General features: G+C 41.6%; 1 protein-coding gene across 1 annotated transcript; it reads right to left on the reverse strand.

Annotated features, from left to right (window-relative positions):
* Nucleotides 1-1,119: 1,119 nt before the first annotated feature.
* On the reverse strand, nt 1,120-19,009 carry LOC104157076 (contactin-associated protein-like 2). Its single transcript, XM_009705068.1, has 4 exons — nt 18,859-19,009; nt 18,309-18,539; nt 3,204-3,275; nt 1,120-1,346 (listed from the first exon to the last, which is right to left on the reverse strand). The coding sequence occupies exons 1-4, from the start codon at nt 19,007-19,009 to the stop codon at nt 1,147-1,149; spliced, it is 654 nt and encodes a 217-aa protein (XP_009703370.1). The 3' UTR covers nt 1,120-1,146.
* Between the last annotated feature and the right edge of the window lie 7,351 nt (nt 19,010-26,360).

Raw genomic sequence — 26,360 nt, forward strand, 5'->3', positions numbered from 1 at the left:
ACTGCCAGCAGGAACTGTCCTTGCAAAGGGACTGAAACAAAGGATTTAAAGAATAAATTGCTATGGTCGAGTTGGAGAAAAAGTATTATGTGAAGCCTGTGGGTTGAACTGCGTTGACTAGAGCTGTACTAATATTTCTGACACAGCCTATAAAAAAAGAAACAGAAGCAAACAAAGTCTGGCTCTAATTCCCTACTACGATGCTTATGCCTAAGTACAGTATATGCCAATATGCCACAGGCAGAGCTGAGTTTAAACTGGCATGTGCCTCAGGTCACCAGTGCCATAGCCAAAGACACAGGAACAGACTAGGTCTACAGACTCACACAGCATCATCCTCCCTCAGAGACCAACAAAATAATAATAATAACAACCCCCCCGCAAAGCTTCCTGTGCTTTATGATCGTCCAGTAGTAGTAGTCATCGTAATAACAGTGTTTTTACATTGCTGATGAGAATTGTACGTAATCAACAAAGTGCCTGGGTCAAGAAAATGGATCCCGCCAGGGTTGGCATGGGCTGATGACACACTGAAAAACTGGCGAGTAAGATTTGCATTAATCCTCACCCCTCCGTCCTGCCCCCAGCCCTGAACCCCCGGTTCAACACCACCAAAATGATGGGTGATATGGTCAAGGTGCAGGGCTGAGGGCAGCCTGTGGAGAAGTGGCCAGCCATGAAGGAACACAATGCCGGGAAGAAAGGTCTGCCATTTGTTCTCAGGACAGAACTACCCATGTTTTAAACAGCTTTTAAAAAATGTAAAAAACCAGCCCCATTTCTTATCGTGGGTATCCAGAACACCTCTAAACACACAGAGAAATAGACAGGTATTACTGAAAATTTTCACCAATGCTGAAGCTGCAAAACTGCTCTTTGTTGTAGCTGTTTGGATACGAAGGGGCAATTTGCTGTAAATAAATATTAAAAAGTATTTTTTCTTAAATGCTCGAGATATTCTTTTTTTTTTTTTTTCCTCCAGTCTCAGTGGTATTTTCCTGTCACTTGCTCCTCCAGTTGTGCTGATCTTTTTACCGTACGTGTGCTCAAGCGTCCGACACAGAGTGTTCTCTCCCCACTGCAAGAGTCATCCCAGTCCCACCCTGGCACAGCTCGTATCCCACCCCAGGCCCCATCCCCGTGGGCTTAGATAAGCCATTCCTTCTTGCTCTCGTCGATGGTCTCCGTGAAGTTGGGGTCATTGTTCATGATGGCAGCATCGGCGCTCTCGGCTGACTCTGCCCCTTTGGCCTCGTTGGTGTGGTAGGTTCCTTTGTGACGAAACATGTAGCGGATCAGGAACACCAAGGTGCAGAGGATGGTGAAGATCACCACTGCGATGACGCCTACACAGACGAGGAAAGAAAAGATGCCATTAGTGAGAAGATTTACAGATTTTGACACAAAGAAAGGATCTCATAACTCCGCCGAGCTGAGCCAAAGCCACCTGGGCAGTTAAACATCACCACAGTTGCTTGGTTTCCACCACTCTAATATTTATGTATAGTTTTTGCTATATATAAAATGTCACTGAGCAGAGTCTGCTAGTGACTTTCACCCCATAGGTAAACGTCAACATTAATACCTGCTTACAGACCTGAGCTTTGCAGACCATGGGGCAGAGGGTGCCGAGTGCTCCCAAAACATGGGGGTGAAATGGTGATGTGTCGCGGCCTGGGCAGCCCTTTGAGGATGGAGTCACTGATGTATATTTTCCAGTCAACGGCTGTTTAGATCTATCCTAGCCCCTCGACATGTCCTTAAAAATTGGCTTGGCTCACTCCACTCACTAGGCACTGGCTCCACATAATTACAGATGTAATTGCTTTATCATCACACCTATCCTTAATTGCTGCTCCTGCAATGGCCTCTTTGAGGTTCAGCCCTGTTATGGAGAAGTCTCATCTCTCTTACCCTCTTAGGCATAAGTAACTATGTGCTAAACCAGCACTGTTCCTTTTTTGGCCCTTGTCTACAGGCATAAGGATCTTCCAGGATGAAGACATTATAAAATTCTCAAGTTAAAAAAAAATAATAAAAAAATCTTGTAATCAGCCAGAATTATGTTATGCCACTTTTGTTAAGTGATGCATCGGACAGCCAGGCTGTCCAGGTGTGGCCTGAATTTTTATGAGGAATGCAATGCTATCCTTCTAGTAATGTAAGGTTTCAAAGTATTAAGGAAAAGTTTTAATTAGTAATAACAATATAAATTAAGAAGGAAAAATAACATAGCAAATCAAAACTAAAGCAACTAATCTAAACTGGATATGGAAACACAGACCCTTGAGAGCGCCAGGGAAAAGAAACAAGAAATTCCTTCAGACTGCATGTACTACTATATTCAGTGTTGCTTTACATGACAAAAAACCACCACTAGTGTGTCATTTTATATACATTTAGAACTGACTGAAAGCTATTAGGCTGATCTTTACAATTTTTTTTTTTTTAATATGCTTTCAAAATTTGATGCAGTGGCAAAGTTCTCCCAGGAGACTACAACACTTCCATACTACAGTACAGGGCAGAGATAATTGCACGTGTGCATAAAATTAATCAGGACCCTTATTTCTGGAGGCAGCTGGCCAGAATATCTTCAACGGAATGCTAATTCGAAGTTCCAGTTCTGGTATTACTTAACATCAACTATCACACTGAATGCAACTGTCCTGATTCTGTATCAGTGAATTTTGCTCCAAAGAAAAACCTTACTGGGCAGGACCATGAATGTTTCCTACAGCGACATTTTGGCACAGGTTCCATAACATAAGTTATAGCAGAACTTGGCCCCTAAAAAATAAGGCAGGACTTTTGTCAAGGGTGGAGCAAATAATGTTTGACAGATTCATGGTGAATCTGCTGTAACTGGAAAAGTTACCATTTCATATAAATGAATTACTCTTTTAACATAAGTTAACTACTGCAAAGTAGCTCCCCACATGGATGCTTAATATGTGGATTATGAATATCAGTATTTTCATTTGGTTAAAACTGAATCCAAGGGGACAAACTAAGTCAGAACAAACTATTTCACTAGGACAATGTGCCTGAAGGGACTTACAGAGATTTCTGCTTAACTTTGTTCAGGTGTAGTTTTCCCACATAGTCAGCTCTTAGCAAGTATCTTGAATATGTTACCAAATGCAATTCAGCCATCTCAGTCATACTGCAAAGTATCTTAGAAAAGTAGATGGTTTTCCTACCTCCAATAATGGCAGAGTTTCTGTTAACTCCATCTCCTATAGCTTGACCGTTGTATGGGAAATCAGCACTGGCTGTAAACAGGGAATCAAAGATTCATGTTGCAATAGCTGTGAAACTTCACACAGTTGTTCAAAAATACATCCAACATCCTCAGATACGGTTTAAAGAAAACTGTGATCCCTAGATACTTACCTAAAGAAGAAAAAAAACCTCTCTCACTATTATCTAACCCCTCAGAACTTCTCACTTCTTCCTCTTAACAAAAATAAAATTAAAATAAAGGAGGTAATCTCGGTAAGCATTGCTGTTAATACAGGAGGTCATTGTGTTACTCTACCAACATAAATTCAGCAAGATTCTTTAGCACAAAACCAAACAAACCCCCTTCTTTCAAAAGTGTGTGATCACACCTATTACTATAGAGGTTTTTTTTTTTTCTTTTGTCACTGCTATCCATGAAAGGCTTCAGAAGCTTCCAAAATTTTGTGACCACCGTTGTGTACAACTGCAAGCTCTTTGAAAGAAAAACTGCCGTCCCTTTTGCTGCTGCGAGGTAAGCGAAGGGTTGCATTTTCTGTTCATCAGAGCTGCAGGGCAGTTACCCAAAGAAGCATGTGCCAGCACTTTTGCTAGTCTAGAAGAAAGCCCAATGAGTCAGCTTAGCTGCTGCTGGAAGTGCTCTAGAGCTGAGATGATTTGGAGATTTGGGCAAGGAGAGCCTCCAGCAGACAGACAAGGAGAGGAAACACTGTCAGATGTACCAGCGCTCACCTGCCAGCGAGCTAAAAAGGAAAGACTCTTTTCAGCAGAGCTGGATGAAGGAATCAGTATGGGTTTAAAGTAGAATTTGGATCATAGTCTTGGTTTTAACCTCCGGAAAACATCACAGAGGCTTTTCAAAGACAATCTCGTCAGTTAAACCCATCATCAGTGTTTTCTTTATAGTCAGACATAGCAACTAGACATGGCAGTGACTAAGCAAGCCCACGGAGGTAGGTGAGTGGTTGCAATAATTTCCTCCTTTGCCACTGGACTATGGCATTGAATTTGAAATAGAGCAAATGTTGTTAAAAGTACTTAACTGGAGACAAAATAATCAAGGATATGAATTACTTCTTAAGTCAGTATTTAAAATCCAGCTGTATTTTCCCTGCTTGATGGATTAGGTGATATTGTATTATTCGGTTGCCTTTACAGGCCAGTGATGCATTCGCTGTACCCAAAAACTGGCTAAGGGAATTCTACTGGCTTTCTGTTAGCATGGAGTAAAATCCATAATAGCTCCGTTTGTATCTCGAAGCAGCTGCACAGAAGAATGAATGGTTTCAGCTCGCCACGTGGCCTGAAAAGAGGTTTGGGGCTAGAGTAGCCTTCTGTGTGCCTACTCTGGGGGACAGTCAAACCAGCCGTGTGTTGAGGAGCTAGTTTTTGGCTGGTCGCCTGTGGGGCAAACAAGAGAGCATTTCTCAGGGCTCAGTGGAGGGGGCCTAGCCAGCAGTTTTTGCCAGCAGCACTTGTGCCTTTGACATTTGTTGGTGCTCTGGCTTCTGAAAACAGCATTTCTGCACCTCTCTGAAACAAACCAGGCTAAAAAATGTAAAAGAGAAATAAATACCCGATTCCGTATCAGTGGATTTTGCTCCAAAGAACCACCTTACTGTGCAGGACCGTGAATGTTTCTTACAGAGACATTTTGGCACAGCATCCCTATTATCCTTGCAGTGCTGAAGGGAAGGGCTGGTAGTGGGAAAATAAACCCTGACTTTAAACTTGCCCTCCCCGCACCTCAAAGAAAATCCTAAAGCCAAAAAACACTACGTAGAAAAGCAACAATTTGCCAAGTTGCAAGGAACTGCTATTCTAACCCAAAAGGAGGCCCGTCCCAATAGAAGCAGCATCACAGGCAGTTAACAAGTCCTACTGCTTGCTGCTTGGTTTCGAGTTGGTCTCCTGTGTCCCCACACAAGAAACCTTCAGCAGTGGGCACAGTTCCCCCTTCCCTTACAACTGAATAGTATATTTCATCTTCTTTTAAAAGGTTGTTTCAAGGATCACGGCACTAGTGAAGTGTGAAGAAAGAGGAAAGCTGCTGTTTATGGCAGTATGATCCCTCCTGAGCTGCCGTATCACAACCGCCAGGGATTCCTGGCAGATGGAAGCCCACAGCTTACAATGTTCAACAGCCACTGAAGTACACCACTGGATAACGAAGAACATGAAGCATGATGTGAAGCTACATCCTTGATCTTGTCTGACAGCTGTTGCTTGGACTGGACCTGATGCCTCCATCCAAAGCTGCTTTCCCTTGCATCTAGTCATCATACACGCTCAGGAGGAGATGTCCATGGGATCAACAAGCAGATGTGACTCACTCCTGAGACTCATCTCTGACAAAGACGAAACAGAAACATGTGTCTGGGGGCAGGGGATAACTTATTTCAACAGGAGTTCGCCATCAGATTGGATAAGTTGTGCTCTGCTGCAACTGCTGGAGAACCAGGAGTGCTGTAGTGGAAAAAAAAGAGCTTAGACGGTAATGAATCTTTTTTTAAAGCACCTACAGCACTGTTGGCAGATATTATCGCCATAATTCATGAATTCCTGTTCTGTTACTCTTGTGTCAGCAGGAGACCTACTTTTATATTATGGGTTTTTTTGACTGAAAAATTATGGCTAAAATCTCAGCCAAATGTGGGGTTATAGAATACCTTTTGCTGCAGAAGTGTCTATACCAGTTTTTTACTGAATGTATTACTACAGAGGGATAGATGAGGAAGAAAAGAACTCGTTACTTCCTTTTTTAGGTGGAATTTCCCTTGAGATTCTTCTGGGCAGCAGCAGCTTCTCAAATAATCAGAAATAGGTACAGACTAGAGGTCTAAGAACTGCAAAAGGGTAACTCCTGCCACAGCAGCGACACAGAAGAGAACATAGGAGGCCACATTCCTTGATCCTCCAAGGTGAATGTAACAACAGAGTACTGTCACGAACAGGCACCAAGTGCAGGTATTTCAGATAGCAGTTATGTCACTCCAACACACGGTGATTCGTCTCTGACCTTAGTACACTCACATTGCTTGGCAATATTAAACAATTTTGTCAAGAAGCAGCAATTTTGTCAAGAAGACAACTAACAAGATTCTTTCTTCCATCACTGCTGAAAATCAGGAACTAAACAAGGAAAGACTACGATAGAGCAGGCTGACGAAGGGGCAACAGTAATACTCATGCTCTGGTAAAAGCACAGAGGACTATAAAGTGCTGTTCACGAGGTGTAAAGAATAACTCCTAAAATGTTTTAAAATGAGTGGTCAGATAAAATTAATATTGTTACTAGTGACTCTCATGCTTCTTGGGAATCTAAATCACAGTGGTGTAATAACTAGCTCACATGGCTATAATATGCAGATGAAGTACAGGGTGAGTCGCTAATGGACAAGTGCGTGCCTTCATTTCTCTGTCGCAGCTCTTTCCTGTTCAGATTTTTCCATTATCACCGTGACATTAAGTCTAACTACATGTCTCAGCAAGCCCTTTTGCACTGCCTGGTATTTGTACCTTGGCAGCTTCAAATCATGACTTGCCCACAGCATATAGGTGCCATGGAGCTGCAGTTACTCTACGTAGTTAGCCTGCAGAGCCCCTCTGGACAGCAAATGGGTTGTGAATGTAAGGCGGGAGTAGGGGGGATACTGCAGGAGTTTTGCTTTACATACCATGCTACTTATTTGTTAGTTGAGGCCATGAATAGGGCTATTCAGTTTTCCTTTATTACCTGCTCTACAAAGGTTGCTTTCGAACAGCTGATTCCCATTTGGTTTGGGGACTGCATTGGAAAGGTTTCCTTACGTTAGGAGCTTTTTCTGAATCTTCCCTAGGTTTCTCTGAGCAGCCAGGGTCTCACTTGTGTGAATCAAAACACGAAGAACAGAGCAAAGAGCTTTTTAATCTATCCTGGAAAACAGTTACATGCCGGCCCAAGAGACATGCTGCCAGTTCCCTGAAACCCTCTGCTCACACCGCTGTGGCACAGAGCCACCGGTTTGCTGTCAGGACACACCAAAGACACTTCCCTAAAACCTACAGCTAGCGTAGGGACAGACTGAACCCTACCAGGTTCACTAAGCTCAACTGTGGCTTACAAACATCACTTCATCTGGTTCCCTTCCAGTACCCAAGCTGGGCAATGCTGTTCTTTGCACCCTGTCTTCCCACAGCAGGCCATCGGGTTTGCTTCAAACACCATCATCCCGTAGCTAACTTAACGTAAAAGAACACCGCATACTTTGCTTTCTCTTTCTTTCATGGGCTGCTGTTTATGAGGCCATAGTTTCAATAACCACAGAGTAAATCTACAGGGTCTGAACTTATCTTTTGCACTTTTCAACTTTCTGTTATTAGTCTCAGGGTAAATGGGGTTAAAGGAACTTGGCTGCACTTAAAAAGGGTGATTAAAGACTGACCGCAGGTAAAAATCCATGTTTCGGCCATCATTTTAGTGACATTTGAAATTTCAGATGACCACAAAAATGCAGTAGGAGACCTACCATCACCCAGCCTGCTCAGCATGGTCATTGCCACAGCCAGCTGCAACACACTCACTGAAGGGAAAGGGGAGATGGGACTGGATAAACAGACCATAATTAGGATTACATGCTGAAGATGACAGGTGTGGTTGATTTAACAGAGTGAACGATAATTTTGCTTCATTACAGTAGGTGTGATTTTGCATCTGCCATTTTCAGAAGAAGAGTTTTTACAATGGATCTCACATAAAAGAGTTCTGCAAATTCACAAAACTGAAAGGCAAAATGACTCTGTTAAGTACCAAAGTGGTCCAGAAAGTGGGTGTGGGCAGAGAAACAAGCAAAAGGCTATTCAGTAAAGGCAAGGGGAAAGCCAAAATGGAACGGGGATACTTTTCAGCTAGAGTGTAGTACTGACAAGTACAAAGTAAAAGGCAAACCTCACTTAGACATACACTACCAGCAGTGTCACATATATACCGCTGGAAGCAATTTTTTTTTTAACTGAACTTCTTTACTGAGTGGGCAAGTCTTAGTTAAAATACACCAGACTGCAAAGGAAGATACAGTTTAGATTTGCTCCAGAAAAGGAAGGATGGGGGTGATCCCAGGTCTAAAACAAGCGATGGATCAAACCTGTGAAATGCTGGAAACTGAGTTTGTCCACCCTGGAACTAACCCCTGTTGCAAGGCTGCTGTGACCTTTCAGCTTTACAGATGTCCACAAATTTGAGAGGTATTCTCCCATTATTAAGACTAGTTGGGTTTTCACATAAATATGAACCAGAGAAGCAACCGGAACAACTGGATCTGGTGATCACAAGGTATATAACACCCCCCCCTCGCCCAGCAATCAAGACATTGATTAGAAGTTGAACAGTGAAAGAACAAAATAAAAGCAAAGATGTGAACTATAACTCCTTCCTAATTCTGTTTTGCAGCCAGGCATCCGAGAATTGAACTTACAAAGAGAGCAAACACTCACTGACACCTTAGGATTTTGAGAAAGTATTGGACACTAGATCCATTCACCAATCTATTTCTCCACAGGATCATAACACAGAGGAAAACAAAAGCAAGCTCCCTGTTTGCATTTTGACAAATTATGTCAAATTATGTCAACTCAGGTGAGACTGTACTGCTATGGTTTGAAATTACAGAGCGCTCCTTATTACAGACTGCAAGTACAGAAATGAATTGCTCCAGTCTCGATAGTAGGAACTAATGTGCAGTCACAGTCGCGTTCCCCTTCCTGAAGGGACTGGATTACAAGAGAAATTCTAAACTCACGCACAGAAATGACGGAAGAGGAGTAAACAACTCCATTACACAGCCCTAAATCAAAGAAAGATGAACATCGCAGCCCGTAGACTCCAGTCACCCTTTCTTGCTCATCCCACCCATCGCTCTCCTCCTGCGTGCCGCTCTGTGAACAGCTCCCCTGACAAGTAAAACTACAGCAATTCAGAAAAAGAAGAAAAAAAAAAAATCTGAAGCAGTACTAAAAATGCTGTGGTTTTTTATGCTGCCAGGGCAAATTTTGTATTGAAAGTTCCTATTTTTTTTTTCCTACTTCTCCAAGCTGAAAACAGAGAAAGGAGGAAAACTATCCCTACGCCTGCTTTTCCAGGCATTTGAGAGCAGATCCTGAGGGAGGACTGTTTAGCATTAAACTCTGTTAACAGAGTTTACTTAAAGTCCCACAGACGTCAGCTTAAGTATAGAACTGAGAATTTCGCTGAAGTTATTTTTAATATTAAACACTACCAAGTCTAAAGAAAAAAAACCAAACCCACAGTTACCCAACCACAAAATATTTAAAATACATTATTAACCATATTGTTTGCAAAAGGTCATTTTTGTTCTAGAATGCTGCACGGGGTCGATCGTTACTCTCTGAATTTTTAGTCATGCCTCAACTGTAGCATCAGAGGTCTACGAGTATATCCCTGATATGAACCATTTTTCTGTCTTTATGGAAACAGAATTCTTCAGTCACAGACTTAATTTTTTTGGTACAAGTTACAGGATATTGGAAAAAAGTACACCCACATAGCAATTAGGAAAGTACCAGAACAGACGTGCAGCTTAGATGAAAAATCAGGGCTTTTCCACTTAAAAAATGTCACATTCTTCTCTCTGTCACCAATAATACAAATTATTCGGCACATGAAAGTCTCAACATTGGATCAAAATCCACTAATTTCTTCAGTTCTCTGCAACCTTCTTGACTGGGGGGGATAGGGAAGAAACAAAACCAGAAAAAAAACCCTTCATGAATGATAAAAAAAGTCCTCCAATGCATTAGTGCTATTTGGACCAATTATTTAAACTAAGTTTTGTCAGGTATGTTCTGTTAAATCAAAAACATTTTGAAGGGCTGCATTTCCCCCCCCCCCCCCAAGAATTTTTCACTGAATCTCAAGTGTTTTTAGTGACAGCTACTGGTGTGTTCTGCTGGGAGAGGGAGACATGCATAGAGATGATGGAAAACACAAAACCTGTGTTTTTACATTTTTGGTGTGAAGGCTCTCCAACCCTGTCTTTTTATTCCAATGTGAAATGAGTATAAATTAAAAAATTCTCTGAAATGATGGCTTAATAGAAACACTGCCCTCTGAACAGCCCTTCTGTATGCAAACACCTGGGACAGCGTGGGAAAATAAGTGGGGATTATAGGAAAAAAAAAAAAAAAAAAAAAAAGAGTTGTTGGATGTTTCTGGGTTTTTTTTAAAAAAAAACAAACACATGAATTTTGGAGTGAACAATGGAAATGCCAACAATGAACAATGGCAGCGTTGGGGGGAAAATTCACCAAATGCTGCATGGTCAATGAAATGGGAGAATGCAAATTCTCAACACTAGGCACCAGAGTCAAGAATCCAATCAGTCAAGATAGTTCTTTCTGAATCGGCTGTGTTATTAGCCCTTTAATTTCCTTCTGCAGGCAAACTTCGCTGCCCATACTCCTAAGGGGAGGAGGAAATGGAGTTTTATGAACGGCTTGCTCCGAGACAGCAGTATAATATTCTTTCGTTCTTAAAAAAGCAATCTTCCTAGCAAAGGGACAGAAAAACTTGTGCCTTAATAGAAGGCCCATCCTTGCAGCTTCAACTCCCCTCCAAGTCAGTCCTGGATGAAACACGAAACAGGGAAAACATTCCTGCACTGTCTGTTGGGATGGGTTAGGTGATTCTCCCCTGCTTCCTCCTTCGTATGGTCATTTCCCAATAGTAAATTTTACCCTTTCTTTTGCACACAAGCAAGTAATTGTACAACATAGTGGGAAGGCAAGACCAAAACGTTTGTTAAATTTAGTAACTGGTATTCGTATACCACAGAATTTTATCTTTAGGATCATTTAGGATCACTTTTGGATTGCGATTATCTGCAGTTTGAACTTCAGCAAGTGCTTCTGTATTTTGAACATTTGCTCTGCCAAATTTCCAAACGATTTGCAGCATATTAAAGCATCCCCCATCCATCAAAGACCTAAACTCATCTGTCTTTTAATTCCTGGTAGTAACATCCCTCCGACACTGGGTCTCACTACTACTCCAGACAAAAACTGCTAGTGTATTAGTCATGCTGGCCTAAGCCATCACTTTCGTGAAAATTTTATGAGCAGTGCTTACATTTCACCCGTTAAGGAAGTCAAACAAATACTTCCTTTTATAATTAATGTAGAATATGAAACGCTTCGATGCTCTCAAAGGAACAGTAGAGTTAAGTGCTGGTCAAAGCCTAGCTGTATCAAGCTAATCGCTGATAATGGACCCACAGGGAATACTTAAAAGGAACAAAAACAACAACAACAAAAAGATCCAACCCAACCAACAAGAATACCAAACAATCCTGTAAACTTATGACAGATGCAAAAAAGGAGAAAAAAAGAATGGCAGACTGTATTTGTTGAGGTCATTGGAAGAAAGGGCTTCTCACAGCCAGGATATGAACAACGAGACCAGGTTCTGCACTTTTAGCATTCATGTACTTATGAAAAAAGAAAGGCTTGGATTGGGGATGAGGAATGGGTCAGACTGGAGAGTTTAAATCTAAAATAAACTTTTAATAGCTGTAATGACCTGACTGTAATCTAGGATAACCTCTTCCACAGGAAATGAAGTGCTTTTCAGCCTAAGGAAAGGAAAAAGAAAGCAGTCACTTGAAATGCTCAGGCATCTAAACACTTCCTTCTCTAATCCTTTTTTTTTCCCCCCCTAATTTATGCCGTCCCTATGTTCCTAGTTAAAATTAGTACTTGTGGAAAAAATATAGTCTTTGCAGAGGATGGGCAACACTCTCTTTTTAATATTACCGCCTTCTTGTCTTGACGTTAAGTAGCAGCATTAACGTTCAAATCACTGCTTATGAAACAGCTCCAATACTGGTGTCTCAATGAATGCCAGAAGAATTTACAAGCTTGGCAGTCTGTCAGCTGTCTGATACACTAGACAGAGCGTCAGAAATTTCACACTGAAATTATATATTCTTAAAGATAAGAGAAAGCCATGCATAATTGTGTAAGGAACTAGATGCGACTGCGGGAGGCATTTTTATTCCCAATCAATAGACAGATTTACAGTAATTCAAGTACCATAATTAAGCCCTTTAAGGATGAAGCACTGATTGTGCCAAATTTCAGACAGATGCTCCTCCTAGTTAGCTGCTCAATGCGGAGGAGAAAAATAGAAACTGTTGCATCTCAATGTTTACCACCTACCTTCTTGCCTGCAAGAAACACTTGGTGCTTAGAAACTGAGCTATGAGTTTCTGCTAGACTTAATCTCCGACTGTCTGAATAAAACGCTACTTTCCTGTTTGAAAACAACTCAGGTCAAGGCCATGGACTTCTGAAACAATATTTATATTAGGAGAATTGGGGATGAACACTGGTCACTCTCAGCAGAGCAAACTTGATCACAGAAATGCACGAAAATCAGGCAGTGGAAGAATCTGTTGGCTCGCAGGGCAGGTTGCAAGTGCATCTTCTGTCTCCTGTATAGGCAGCATTAATATTAAACTAGCTTACTGGCAGACAAAGAGTCTCCCAATGTTTATGTGCTATGTTAATTAAAAAAACCCAACCACCTCAAATGATCAATAACTTCAAAGAGAGAATCTGGCATCATTCTCTGATTGAAGTACAGGTAACTAAACCTGTTTGCTATGCTTGAAAAAGGAAGAGCGTCATTTTATTCTAGCAACTGCCTTCACATCCATTTCTAATTTTGCTAAGACCTAGGAGATCAAATTTAGATGTGTGAGACTGCATCATGAACAATAGCATGAACTCTTCTGTCCCTCCTGCCCGGACTCACTTGCACCTTGCAGGAAGCCTGGAGAAGTGACCCTGCTCCCCTGCCATCCCCTAAGAGGAAAGAACGAGCGCTGCGTCACACGTTACCATTGACTTTAATCCTCCCGCTGTTGGATTCACTGATGCATACAGGACTCTTTCAATGTCTGCAGCCAGGAAAAGACCGTTTTGTTCATGTGTTTGTAACCTAAGATCATTTTGAGGGCTGAATCGTCACCCTCCAGCAAGTAATGCCTTTCATCCTTCCTTCCCACTGTGTCGTTTGTAGTGAGCCCTTGACAAGGGCAAGAGCTATTTCCCCTCTCCATAGCCACATCCGTACCAGTGCACGTCTCACACAGCTTCTCCTCAGATGCTGCCACTCTGCCCTTTGAGATGTGGGTACCAGTGGTGAGAGGGTGGGATGGCAACCCAACCGATGGTGTCTGAATCCAGAAGGTGACCTTCAGCACTGTCACCAGTAACACGAGTGATGCTTTCTCTTAGTCCAGAAATCGACCGCTCTCTTTCACTTGACAAAGATAATTAGTTGGCCAATTAGGTGAGCATGGATGGCCCGTATTCAGTCCTCCCACTCTCTTCTCCTGCCGTCACTTGCTAAAGGAAGAGGGATGAATTTGTAACAAAAAGGGAGTTAATCCTGCAGGCAGCTATTATAATCTGGATGACAGTTGTGCATGTCTTCATACAATGTTTTTTTTTTGCCAGACATGCTCAACATAGGTTTCAAAGTAAACTGTTGATTCTTAAAAGGCAAGGCCTTTCACCTTCTACAAAAATAAAGAGTTTTTAGGGTTTAAGTACGTACAGTCAGGAAAAAGTCACACCACTCGGAAGAACATTGCAGACGTAGCATTTAATCCTGCTCCATTTAATTCTTAATATGTTGAAGCTAATATGGGTTTAACTAAATCCCGCATTAAATACTCTAGATGCCATTCTGTTCATACTCGGAATAAATGCATATTGCAGCTACATAGAGGCTTAGAGGTGCTAAAGCATGGTTTGTCAACTGTTGTATGTACTGGTATCTCTTGCTTTTACTAAATTCAAGATTGGGCAGTTTGGCAAGCTGGAGCACATTTTACCTAAAACACAAAGGTACATAACATGTCCTAGGTTTCTTTCATCCTTTTTATAAAAATAAGAAAAGTTTGGAAGTGAAACTTCATTAGTAAACTGCAGAACCTTTATCTTAGACAAAAACACCTGCAAACTGAATGAGCCCACCCCAGTAATATGCATGTTCTGATTTTAAGTACAAGGCATTTTAGGTGTGGGAGTTTATTTACTACAAAAATCATCATCTGTTTCAGCTTTCGTTTGCTTCTCTACAATGAGCAAGGTGTCAGTTATCAGTGACATACATCTTAGCTAATTTTAATTGAGAGATAATAAATGCATGCTAATATAGTTAAAGGCATGCAGTTATAACTTTTGTTTTGAAATGTATGTCAGACAGGTAATTCCTTGTGTTTAGACACCATGTACAGGTAGGACATGTCATTTTTAAATAATATGGTCATTCATCAGGCTCTTTTTTGCCTCCTTTCGATGTAACCAAGGCAAACTGGACTGACATAAACTGAGATAATAGAGATAGGAGGAAAACACAGGAAGGGAACTATATTGATGATCTGCTTGGGCTTGATTATTGACTTTTTTTTTTTATTAAAGTCACATTCTAGAGAAGAATGACTTGTTGAATTCCTGCGCTTCATCACCACCAGGAAAGAATCACCATAGCAACAGGAAAAGACTATGCATTGTAAGAATACTCACAAGCTGAACAAGATAATGGTTTAAGATAATGCCCCAGTAGCACAGCAAAATGCCAGCCAGGGGTGGGGAGGGAGGGAAGCGGCGTTTTTACCGTGACAAAGAAATTTAAAAAGAAGTAAATGTGAAAGGTATGCGAATTCAAGGCTAACAAAGTGCAAGACAATGAATTGAGAAGCTGTATGGCCCATTTGTCTGGGAAGCAAATCAACAAGGTTTCTTATTGATAAATCCCTGAACTTGTCTCTAAGGGTCAGCTGCAAGTGACTGATGTGTGTCTTCATGAATTTTCCTTTAGCCCCTCTGTTAGGGCATCCAAAACGTTTTGCAGCTAGCAGGTGTCCATGCAGTAACTACACAGAAGCATTTAAGGCAAACATTTCATGTAGGTCACCCGTCAGGCAGAACCTGCTTAACATCTAGTAATTATCTGTAAGGTCTGATCCAGCACTGACGTTTAGAGGTGAAAGAAGCATTACATGTGCCATCTAGTATATCTGTCCTATTTAGACCCTTATCTTTGATCCCTTCCTACAACATTTTTCAATCCTCAATGTTCAATTCCACAGTATCTGAGAAGCAAAGCTACAAATCTACACTTAACTCAAAATATGGATCAGGATGAGCGCGGAGTATGTCACTGAATGGTTTAAACCATATCATACGTGCCACAAATTTTTTCCTGATTTTTTTTTTTTTCACTGCAAACCACCCATCCTCAACTCTCATGTTTTGTTAAGATCTATATAAATGAAACAGGTGACGTAACAATAAAACTTGCAGATAAAAATATGTTTGAAATGAGAAACTCTGTACATAGTAACTGCTGCTTTCAAAGCCATTGTTCTTTGCAACTATTTCTTTGTGGTAGAGCGCATGTGGCTTTTGCTTTAGCGCCACTACAAGTGTTTCCGTGAATTTCAAAAGAGCTTTTTGTCTTCGCCCCTTCAGCCGATTTAGCGAAGGAGTAAATTCACACTGAGAGTACCAAGACTATTCCAGCTGTGGAGCCGATGGGAACCATTACTTAGACCTCTGATTGTTTCCATTTTCTCTTTCAACACAATTGTGTGTTATAAAGTCTTCTAGTAGGGTTTGGGAAACATAAAAAATCCTCAGTGAAAACTGCCAATTTGCTAATGCAAAGTGACACTAAACCCAAAAACTTTCATTTACCAATCATCAAGATCATCTTGTGCAAGGTTACACAGTCTACAGTATATATTTTTCCTGAGACTGAAACAGAGCTAGCTGTGTCAGACCACCAGAGATACTTTTACAAAGACTGAGTTGTTCTTACTTGATACTGATAAATGAGTTGCTGCGATATCTCCTCTTTGTATCATGGAAACGTGACCCAGACTGAAAGTCAGGAATTGTTCACCCACACCTGCATGTCCTTTCACTCCTGCCCCGGTGAAACACCACTCCCTTGCTGTGAAATTTCTTTCTACCGTAACTCACCTGACATTGTTGCTCCCTTCAGTGTAGAGCAGTCCCTCACCAGAAGTCTTTAAAGCAATAAGATCTTTTCTCTCTACTGCTGCGGGGCACTGGAGAGGACAAGAAGAGGGGTCCCTAGCTCCCAGTCTTACTAAAGCTTATCATCACCAAAAATGAAGGTGGGTCACTCACACTCTGTCTGCCCATGAGTTGAAACAGTCAAGTCTGGCTATGGCAATGAGATATTTTTTTACCAGGCAGACGTTAAAAGACAGCTTGAGCCAACCTAATTGCACGTTGTATGTTCCCTGGTAACCTTCACACTGGCTCCATGACCAAGTACTACAATTAATCCAGAAGAAAATGTTTAAATTGGTAATCTGTCAGGTCAACAAAGCTGAATCAACTCAGCAAATTTTTCAAGACGGGACTGAGCCAACACAAGGACAAGTGTAGAAGCACGTTGCAAGGACAAACAAGACCTTCTTCTTTTAAGACCAGGAGCTATGAGGAACAGTTCAAATATCTTGAGTAAATCCCACCATAATCTTTTACTAATGTGCAGTCAAATTAAGTGTCGGAAAAGGAAACGAACCAAAATTAACAAACAAAACCCATTCGCTGCATAAGATTCATAGCAGCAGTGCAGCCTCAAGAAGTTTATGGCACACTTTTTAAAGATACGAGCCAGTGAGGTATCTTTCAGGAAACGTGCTTTTATAGAAAGAGGAGAACAGAACATAACCTTCATGTATGAACTGACCTAATAATTTCAGAGAAGAAAGGGACTAATAATTTGTGATGAAATAAATTGAAGTAGGAGATTGCACGTTATAAACAGGGAGGACACGTACAGAAATCTTAAGAATGGCATGGCAGCAAGTAGGGAATGACAGGTTTTAGAGCATGATGCTGCTTGTATCAGTGTTTGGGACCCTCAGCCTTGGAATATCTGCCTCTCCTTACAAACATCTGCCCTATTTCTCTACTGAAGAGCTGAAAGGAAATGCTGCAAGGATTTGCAGCATTGCAAGAAAAAAAAAAATCCAAGACCCAAAGGTATGACCTTGGCACACATTTCTAAGACAGATATATATATCTGTCCCCCCTCATATAAAAACTGGCTGATGGATGCATCCCCAAACACAACAGGCAAAGACCAATTGGTATCAAAATCATCCAGTTTTTCCTCGAGCATTTTTATTTTATACCACTGTAAACCCATCAACTTTCCCAGGGCAGGTTCTAATTTACACCACTACAAGTGAAATCAGAAAGAGGACAAAATACAAAAGAGGGGTCAATGTACACCTGACTATAAATATAAAGGGAATAGATTTTTTCTTTTCTTAAAGTGTTTACCTGACACTCAAGAAGCAAAAGAGAAAAAAACCCTCTAAAGTTAGACACAACGTATACTTTCAGAGACTGTCAGTCACAAAGCAGGATGAGTTTGCTGGGATCAGCAAATTGTTTTGGCTTTCCAGCATTTTCAGCATGAGATGAATGCCATCGTGACTAATGGAATTTCCCATTAAACATGGCCTAAGGAAAGCAGACATTTCAGAAAACAAATCAGCACTTTATATAAATATATTTGTGCCTAAAATTATTTACCTTTTTTTTTTGTATGAAGCTGACTACAATATACTCACTTATTAGGAATACGGCATAAGAAATGCTACTGTACCTTCTTTATCTGTACTTGTAACCTTTTGCTGCCTACACACCCAATATTACAGAGAAAGTGCTATCACAGCAGCTAGGTCAAAACTTAACATTCAAACTGTAAGACTTATGGAAAAGAAACATAAAGCAGAATATTTTAAAAAAGGCAAAGAAAATATCCTGTAACTGCATTTAGAAGTGGTGGCAAATCTCTGTCATTCCAGCTTTGCATTTCCTACTGGGATTGTAGTCCTACTGTCACCTACTGATCACATCCACTCCATTTTGTTTTTCCTTACAGAGGAAGGTGGATGTATTTCTTCTCTGAACCACTTCACTGAGCTAATGTGACATGAACCCCAGCTTACCTGAGTCTAAGTGCCACGGGTCGGTAGCGGCCGACATTGGTGGGATGGTGAGTGGAGATGCTCCGCAGTTGGATTCCACCAGTTCTCCTTGGATGTGGACGTGAGAGGAGGCGTTGGTAGGTCTCAGAGCTGCTTTGAGTGGAGCAATCTGGTTGAACTGTACTCTCGATAGGCAGCCGGTGAATCCTGGGGTGTTGTATTTATATATATCTTGGTCAATCTTCCCAATTTCTATGGCAAATTAAGGAAGAAGAAAAAAAAGGAAAAAAAAAAAAGATTAATCAGAACAATTCATTGCTTTGGAAAGCATGGTTGGTTTGAACTGCTTCCCAGAGCTCAGTTCCCAAGTCTCTCTCAGGAGACTGTGAATGTGTCAGATCCTGCCAGGTTTCTTTCCATTTCAATACAGATTAAAGCTGGAAACCTTCAGGCCTTGACGTGACGTGGTTTCACTGCTATGCTATCATTAAAATGAAAGGCCAGCGTGAAGGAGTCAGAGAACAAAAGGCCAGGGAAAAGAAAAAAAAAACAAAAACAAAACCCAAAAAACTTTTCCCCAAGAAGAAGGTGGCAAGAGAAGGTAGAGGGACAGTCATCGCCAGCGTCTCTTCTCCCAGCTGAAGCTGCTGCTGCGAGACATCCATTCCTTCACCCCGGCCCGTCACACTCCGGTCTCTCTTGGTGGGCTGGGACCATCCCATTCACTCCTGTCCCCCTCCTGTCTTCTCGCCAGGAGGCCAAGCATCCCTTCGCCAGGAGACCACGCGTCCCTTTGGCCCATGGTGGAAAACTGCCCCTCTCCAGCCTCCTTCCTTCCCCCGGCAGCAGTGAGAGATGGCAGGAGCCCGTCCAACCCTGCTGCAAGCTAAGAAGCAGCGTGCGTGCTCCCGCGTCTCCACAGCTGGGCCTACGTCGGCCGAGAGCTTGCCACAAGTCGGCCATTTTGCACCTCGCCACTGTGGGCTGACACGCGGGCTGGCATCCGCGAGCAGAGCACGGGATTCTGCCATTGCCCTCTAAAACAGCCGCCATCCCTCAAAGCTGCCCCCCAAAAAGCTTTCTCCCTTCTAAAACACCAATTAAAACAAACTTAAAATGGTAGCCATGAAACATGGCACATGCCCTTACTACCCAGGAACCTGCAGGTCGCTCACAGCTGTTTTAATTCTGCCATGACCTGTTGCAACAGCCCGAGTCACAACCGAAACACAACCTCTAACTGCATTAGAGGGGGTATTAACATTTCAAAGCCTCGCTGCAGTGTCTCATACAATATTTACAGGGCAGTGAGGAATTTGGTTTCCTTTCTTCTGTGGTAGCACATCATAAATGAAAATGACAACATGGCAGCATCATGTTTGTGCTGTACCAGAGAGTATTGCTCCAGAGATACTGAGATGCTTCAAACTGCCTTTCCCTGGGTCAGTAGGGACAGGAGTTAACATCTGGCCCTTGAGGCCAGTGGAAAAAATCCCACCGAGCCAAGCAAAGCACGATGGTATCCCAGGGACAGAGAACAGGAGGCAGCCACAGGTTGTTCAAAGGCAAGTTTTTCAGATAGGAACAAGGTTAAGGGCTTGAAAAATGGCGTTTCTGGGGAAAATGGCATTTCTGGAAAAAAATTATGTATATAAATCACAAGATAGCATCATAAAAAGAGGGTTCTCCTGAGAGGTGTGTGGGCAAAGAAGGAAAGAGTTTTATTGTAAGAGTTCGGGGGAGAGCTGGGAACCAAAGCACATCTGGGTTTGAGTTTTGCTACCAAAAAAAAATCAAATTAGAGTTATTAGAAAATGCATGACAAACCTTTTGGATGAGTCTGTGCTCAGCTCTAACCAACCTAGGATCAATTATATGACGTCTGAGCTGCTGACTGGGCTCCCTAAAACTTACCATGACACATATCTCAGTGCTATTTCTAAGAGTATCGAGGGTTTTGCATCAGGGATACATACGAGGAGTTTCAGGGCTACAAACCAGGCAGGGCATTTCAAGTACACTTTATTTTGGGGGTTTACACATTAAACATGAAGTAGGGGAAAACTGGCGGCAACTGGACAAATCTTGAGCATGATGAAAAGAACATACTGGTTTTCACACAGAATTAAACAGTACCTTTTCTGTCTTTGCAATCATATTAGAATGATAAACATACAAGTCCCCCCCCACACCTAGCATGAAGACACAAAAGGAAGATGCATAATCTGGAAGTTATTTGCATTATCCTTATGTGATCCACTGTACAAGAATGGATTTGTTCTATTTTCCCCATTTTCACTTTTCCTTCTTGTTTGAGAGTGTCCTTTCTCTGCTAGTGCTTATCCAGCCTGTATCAGTGCCACAGCCACATTTCACAAGCTTTCAGAGAGCAGCGACTGTCACCTGTGGCAAAGTGGAAATATGCTCAGGACTCGGCTCGAGACTAGCTTAAATGCATTAAAATCATTGTATTAGTCACGTGGGTCTCTCATCCAGCTCTCCTTTAAGAAAGTGGCGTGACCGAACAGTTAGCATCATCCCCTTCAAAAATTGGAGAGGAAGGAAAAAAAAAAAAACCTCACATGTGCACGCAAACTTTCCAGAGTTAGCAGAAAAGCTGTACAAAAGGCAGAGTTCATGCATCTGAACGCTACTTGTAGACCATACAACTCAGAGAAGGCTCCTATCTGACCACAATATTCACTGTCTCCTACTTCAATAAAGTATTCCTGGTATATTCAGTGAACAGCTGCAATTTTGAGTAACCCTTGTAATCTAAGAAACAATTAGAAGACCATATTTCTCTTTAAACACTGTAACCATTGTCAATAACAATTTCGTGATTACCTTTTATTCATATTTTTATATATTCTATGGTACTTCATGCAGCAATGCTAATAGCCTCCCACTGACAATCCTGAATGACAAGGACAAAAATCCATGAATATGATTGTGCTACTTTAGCAGGTTCAGCACCATTCTTCTCTAACTCAGTGGCTAATAAATGATGGATACTAGATCCTGAAAGAATGAAATAAAAAAACAAAACACAGAAAAACACCACAAAACAAAAAACCCTAACACGGCACCTTGCTGAAGACCTACATTTTCGTTTAAAACATTCTACAAATGATGGCTGTGCAAGTGACCTCATGCAAATTTACCCCCAGTTCGTATCACATCAGTGCTAAAACAAGATGGATTGACTTCTACGACTGCGAACACATCCCTCCCGTGCGTGTCCCACAGGGCTCAGCACACCGATGCTCTCTGACGTTAGGCCATTATACTTTGCTTCCCTGTGTATTTGAGCCTGCTATAAACCCATCCCTGGGGAGTATAATGATTATATAATGAAATATGCCTTTGTTGTCCTGACTAAAATTCAATTTTCTCCTTACAACAAAGGAGGGTGAACAAGAAAAGAAGATGACAATCACATTATTTAAGATAAAGGGAAATGTACAATGCAACTACTTTGCATTGTTCTAATTTTCAGCATACAAGCTACTGCAAAGTCATGTAAGTATTACAGTATGTGGTATTATCATTATCTAATACCAACATCAGTATTATTGCTTTCGGATCTGATGCAGCAATCTTCTGCTGGCACCCTACCCACAAGCATTTCTGTAATGAAAGACTTCCAAAAATACCACTTACAGGCTTTTTCTTTTTTTTGTTAACTTCAGCTGGTTTTAACCATTTGCTCCCTTGACCGTATAACTGCTGACTTGAGATGAAGACCACTCTTACAAGACAGAGACCATCCAGGTGAACCCATTCCAGCACAGATGCACTGCAGTTTACAAATCCTTAACACTGAACAATCACATAATAATTTTGCAACTGCCTACCCTGATTACTTTACATTTTAAAAATGTCTATAACTAGTAAACAGTATACCAAGAACCTCACAGGTGTTACCCCATGTCTTGTGTGTTATCATTCACTGAAGATATACTTAACATCAACCACTTGTTATTTATGTTTTGTTAGTTCTTTAACAGTAAAAAGACCCAGGAATTTAATCCTCAGTTACTTGGCTTGATTTCAGGGCTTATGTCCCACAGCTGTGGGAGAAACATGCCAAATAGTGATGAAATTAGTAGTATTTCTCTATTGAAAATTATGTGCTACTACTGAGGAAGCTCTTTTCCACTTAGGTGGAAAGATGTAAAGAACATCTATTTTCGAGCACGCTTATGACATAAGGTAGCATTAATGAGTACACAAGTTGAAATTCATTATTCTATGAATCGAGAAGAAAACAAGCAAAAATTAATTGTATAGAGGAAAAAATTGTGGCTGGACCTGTGTATAAGTGGCACATAGCAATACCAATCAGTGTAATTAGGTTCTCTGTTTTTTAAGACTCTTTGCCCTTACTACACTACCAGTAGATGCAGAGTTGTAATAGTACCTAGGCAGGAGCCACAAGACAAACAAACAGTTTGGTTCAGATTATTACCAAAGTTGACCTAGTTAGCATGCATCTGATGAGCTGCTTGTAGAAGCAGACACATTGCCAAATACCATTTTTATCTACTCTCTCCCTTCTCTACTTTTCCCATCTACCAGTACAAGATTTATAGAGCAGCTCGAAGGGACGTGGCGCTTCTAATAGCGCAAAAGGTTATAGCACTGCTGGAGAGCTCCAGCTCAGTTTAAATTCTACCATTTATTTTTTATACATTCTTGTAGCATCACTTAGAAAGACTACAGAAGAATGACAGCCTGATTTAGCAGAAAAAAAGATGTGTTTGCTCCCCAGCCTGAACAGGTTTTTGATAGATGAAACGGAAATGTTTCCTATTTATGCAAAGTTTCCCATGTGAGGATCCTGGAATGATGTGCACGTACGCAAGGCTCTGCAGCACAAAGCTGTACAATCCAGCGCGGTACTGGGCCAAACCAGTACAGTCGTGCCACATGTGGAAAGACGGCCTCAGACTGTGTTACACGTGGCGTCGGGAAGAGGAAGAACAGAGAGAGTCAGCCGTCAGGGCAGAGGGAAACACTCTCACTGCAAGTCTTTGTAAACCTACAAAACCTCTTTTTATTAAACATACGCGCTGAATATCCTTTCTATTCCAGCTGATGTGTACTTTTTTTTTTCTTTACAGGACTTTGAAATGCAGATCGATAGAGAAAGTTATAATAAATTCTGAACCTTGCACAGTGTTCAATACTTACAGAGAGCATCAAGGCATTTATTTATTGTGAATTACGTTCCATTAGGAAGGAAATGTAACAGAACTTGGAAGTACAGTTTGTGGGTACGCACAACAATGTATGTAATAAATATCCGGTTATGAATCTCCTTGGAGTTTTCCAGTGATGCCCTTCAAAGTCAAAAGAAGGCCTAGCTAAGGGTACTTCTTTTAGCACAGCAAGGCTCTCAGTAAATGTTAGAGCCATCTAGCTCTTCCTTCTTTCATAATGGGAAAGCTCTGCCTGAAGCAGCACACAGCGGGGCAGGGAGAAGAAAAGCACTATATACTGGAGTGATTTTGGTTGTGACAGAAGATGCCTTTTAAACAAAGGAAAGTCTCAGCAGCACAACCAAAGCCCTTTCAGTTCAATTTACTAAAGACTATTTCTTACATAATTTACACAAGACATCATTTCAGTTTTGCTTTGAAAATGGTGAAAAATCCAGCTGTTTGGATTTAGGACAATGACCTATTTATATGCACCCATTTACGCTCAAAAATACAACAGCTTAATGATTCAGGAAAGAGAGTAGCTATAGCAGTAGTGGGAGAAGTCCAGCTTTGCCACAGGGCAGTATTTCTGGCTGAGCTACCAGGATGGTCCGCTATTTCACTTAAGATTAAGCGTCCACTCAGCGGCTAGATAGAAAGTAATCGGTTATAAATCTCTATAACCCTTCAGCTAGCTGTACTAAATTGAGCCTAAATTATCTCTATATAATATTTTAATATACTGCACAGGTAAATTCACCAATTCAATTAAATGAACCACTAACTGCTTTTGGGTCAAGCTTAGTAATAGATTCTCTCTTCAAAATAAAGTACCATGAGTTCTCTTGCCCCCTGTACTCAGAAGTACACCTTGTTACATTACCCTCTGCTCAAACATCAGCCCAACCGACATCTTAAGCATCTCTCTGTTAACGGCATCAGGCTCCACATAATAGAAAGCAGTTTAAACTCTGCTGAAAGGAAGCTATTGATTTCAAGAAGTCACAGTCCACTGAGATTACTAAAGTACTTTCTCTTATTTGCAGTATTTGATGCCTAGATGGAGTAGTTCAATGCAACATCGAACCCTGGCACATGCTGATACTTGAGGACTAGCGTGGTGTAAAAAAACCGAGAGAATAAATGAATTAGATTCAATGACATACAGTACACAGTCATAGGGAGAATCTAGCTGGGGTGGCGTGTACCTGCTAGACCAAAGCCACAGGGCTACAAAGTCCGTGTCAGGAGCCAGACAAAGGGAAAATTACGTTCTGACACATCGTCTGTGTCTTCTGACGAAGATCCTCCAGTATGAAGATCAAGCACCTGTTTGCTTACTGGCTGTTCATATCTTCTCTCTCCTAAGATCAGCAATTTCTATAAAAAAGCATGCTATTACCACTTAACTATATAGACACCATGTATAATATCAGATATGCTAAACACTTGCAGTATGAAATGAAGAAGCTAAACTTCCAGAACATTTAATGAAGCTGTAGTTGATGTAAAACTGCATGGCATGTATGGGTGCTGAACTGAGCTACTGTAAGGACTTGCCATGGCCCTCAAACTTCCCTGGCTTTTAACTTCAGTTTCTGAATTAGAATTCAGTAAGTGGTACAAACTGAGTATAAAGCAACAGGAACTTTATTTTGTCCATCACTCAAAACTGAGGTAGCGCATACTGCTCTCTAGACGCTCATACCAGTGGAACAAGATGCTCATTTAAGGAGAACTTGTTACGGGGGTGCTGGGGGCAGTGACAGGGCAAGCATCCCTTGAGAATGAGGACCTGAGTTTAAAAGGACCCAAGTGCAAACAACTACCGACTGCTCTTTATGCAAAAATTAAATTACATATAGCAGACACACTTTTTTCAGCCCATAGGTCTGGAAGGGCCAGGCTGTATCTGGATGCCTCCCCACACATCCCTTTACCATCACGTTAACACGCTTACGCTGCCCAGGAGCCTGCCAGGATGGAGTAAATGTGGTGAGAGGGTGTGTGTGGGGCTCCATCCCCCATGGGGCTGGGACAGCCGTCCTGTCACCCCTTCTTCTGGCACATGGGAGAGACTCGCTGTCCCCTTTGTCCTGGGCCTCCAAGCAGATCCCAAAGTCAGATGCCTTCAGACATGCCTACACCCCATTGCTTTCCAAGAGCCTTTGGGTACCTCTCACAGTATGGCCCTATCCTGTGACGTAGTCCTTACATGGTTACTTTAGCTTTCTTTGTAACTTTATCTTACTTTTTGTAACTTTTCTGGTTTTCTTTTATAAGAAGTTAGAGCTTGTGCAGAATAATTTTGTTTAGACAGTTTATGTCTAGACTGACAAACTCCCTGACCACCCACTGAAACATGGAGAAAATGCTATTTGTGGTGTAGGAAGCACTGTGCCAGAAACCAAAGGAGGTAACATTAACCCAGCAGTGCCAACCCATAGCGTTGCACAGCAAACACATGGTGCTTTCATTTGCTGTCTGACACTTCAGAAATGGCCTTATCCACAGTGCAAGCATGAGAAAAATGACTTATGAAGACTGTAACCGCTCAGTGCACGTTTCAGTTGCAGTAGCAGCTTTATCAGCATTGCCGAAACAAAGGCCATTTCTTTATGAGATGTTCTCGGTACTTTCTGCACAAGCTGGAAATGATTGAATCAGGTGAAAAATACAAAAGATTTGAGAACCTGAGCCAGCCTAGAAGCTGCGCCATGGCCCCGGTGCACTTCCAAAATCTGGTCCCTGGTAGAGGAGTTACAGCTTTCAGGTCACGCTGTAATGGAGACAGTAAATCACTGATGTGAAATGCAGAAATAATAAAGACTAGTGCTGGACTGCAGCTCCTCAGTCAAAAAAGGCA

Source organism: Cariama cristata, unplaced genomic scaffold, assembly GCF_000690535.1.
Source record: "Cariama cristata isolate BGI_N322 unplaced genomic scaffold, ASM69053v1 scaffold42337, whole genome shotgun sequence".
Classification (NCBI taxonomy): domain Eukaryota; kingdom Metazoa; phylum Chordata; class Aves; order Cariamiformes; family Cariamidae; genus Cariama; species Cariama cristata.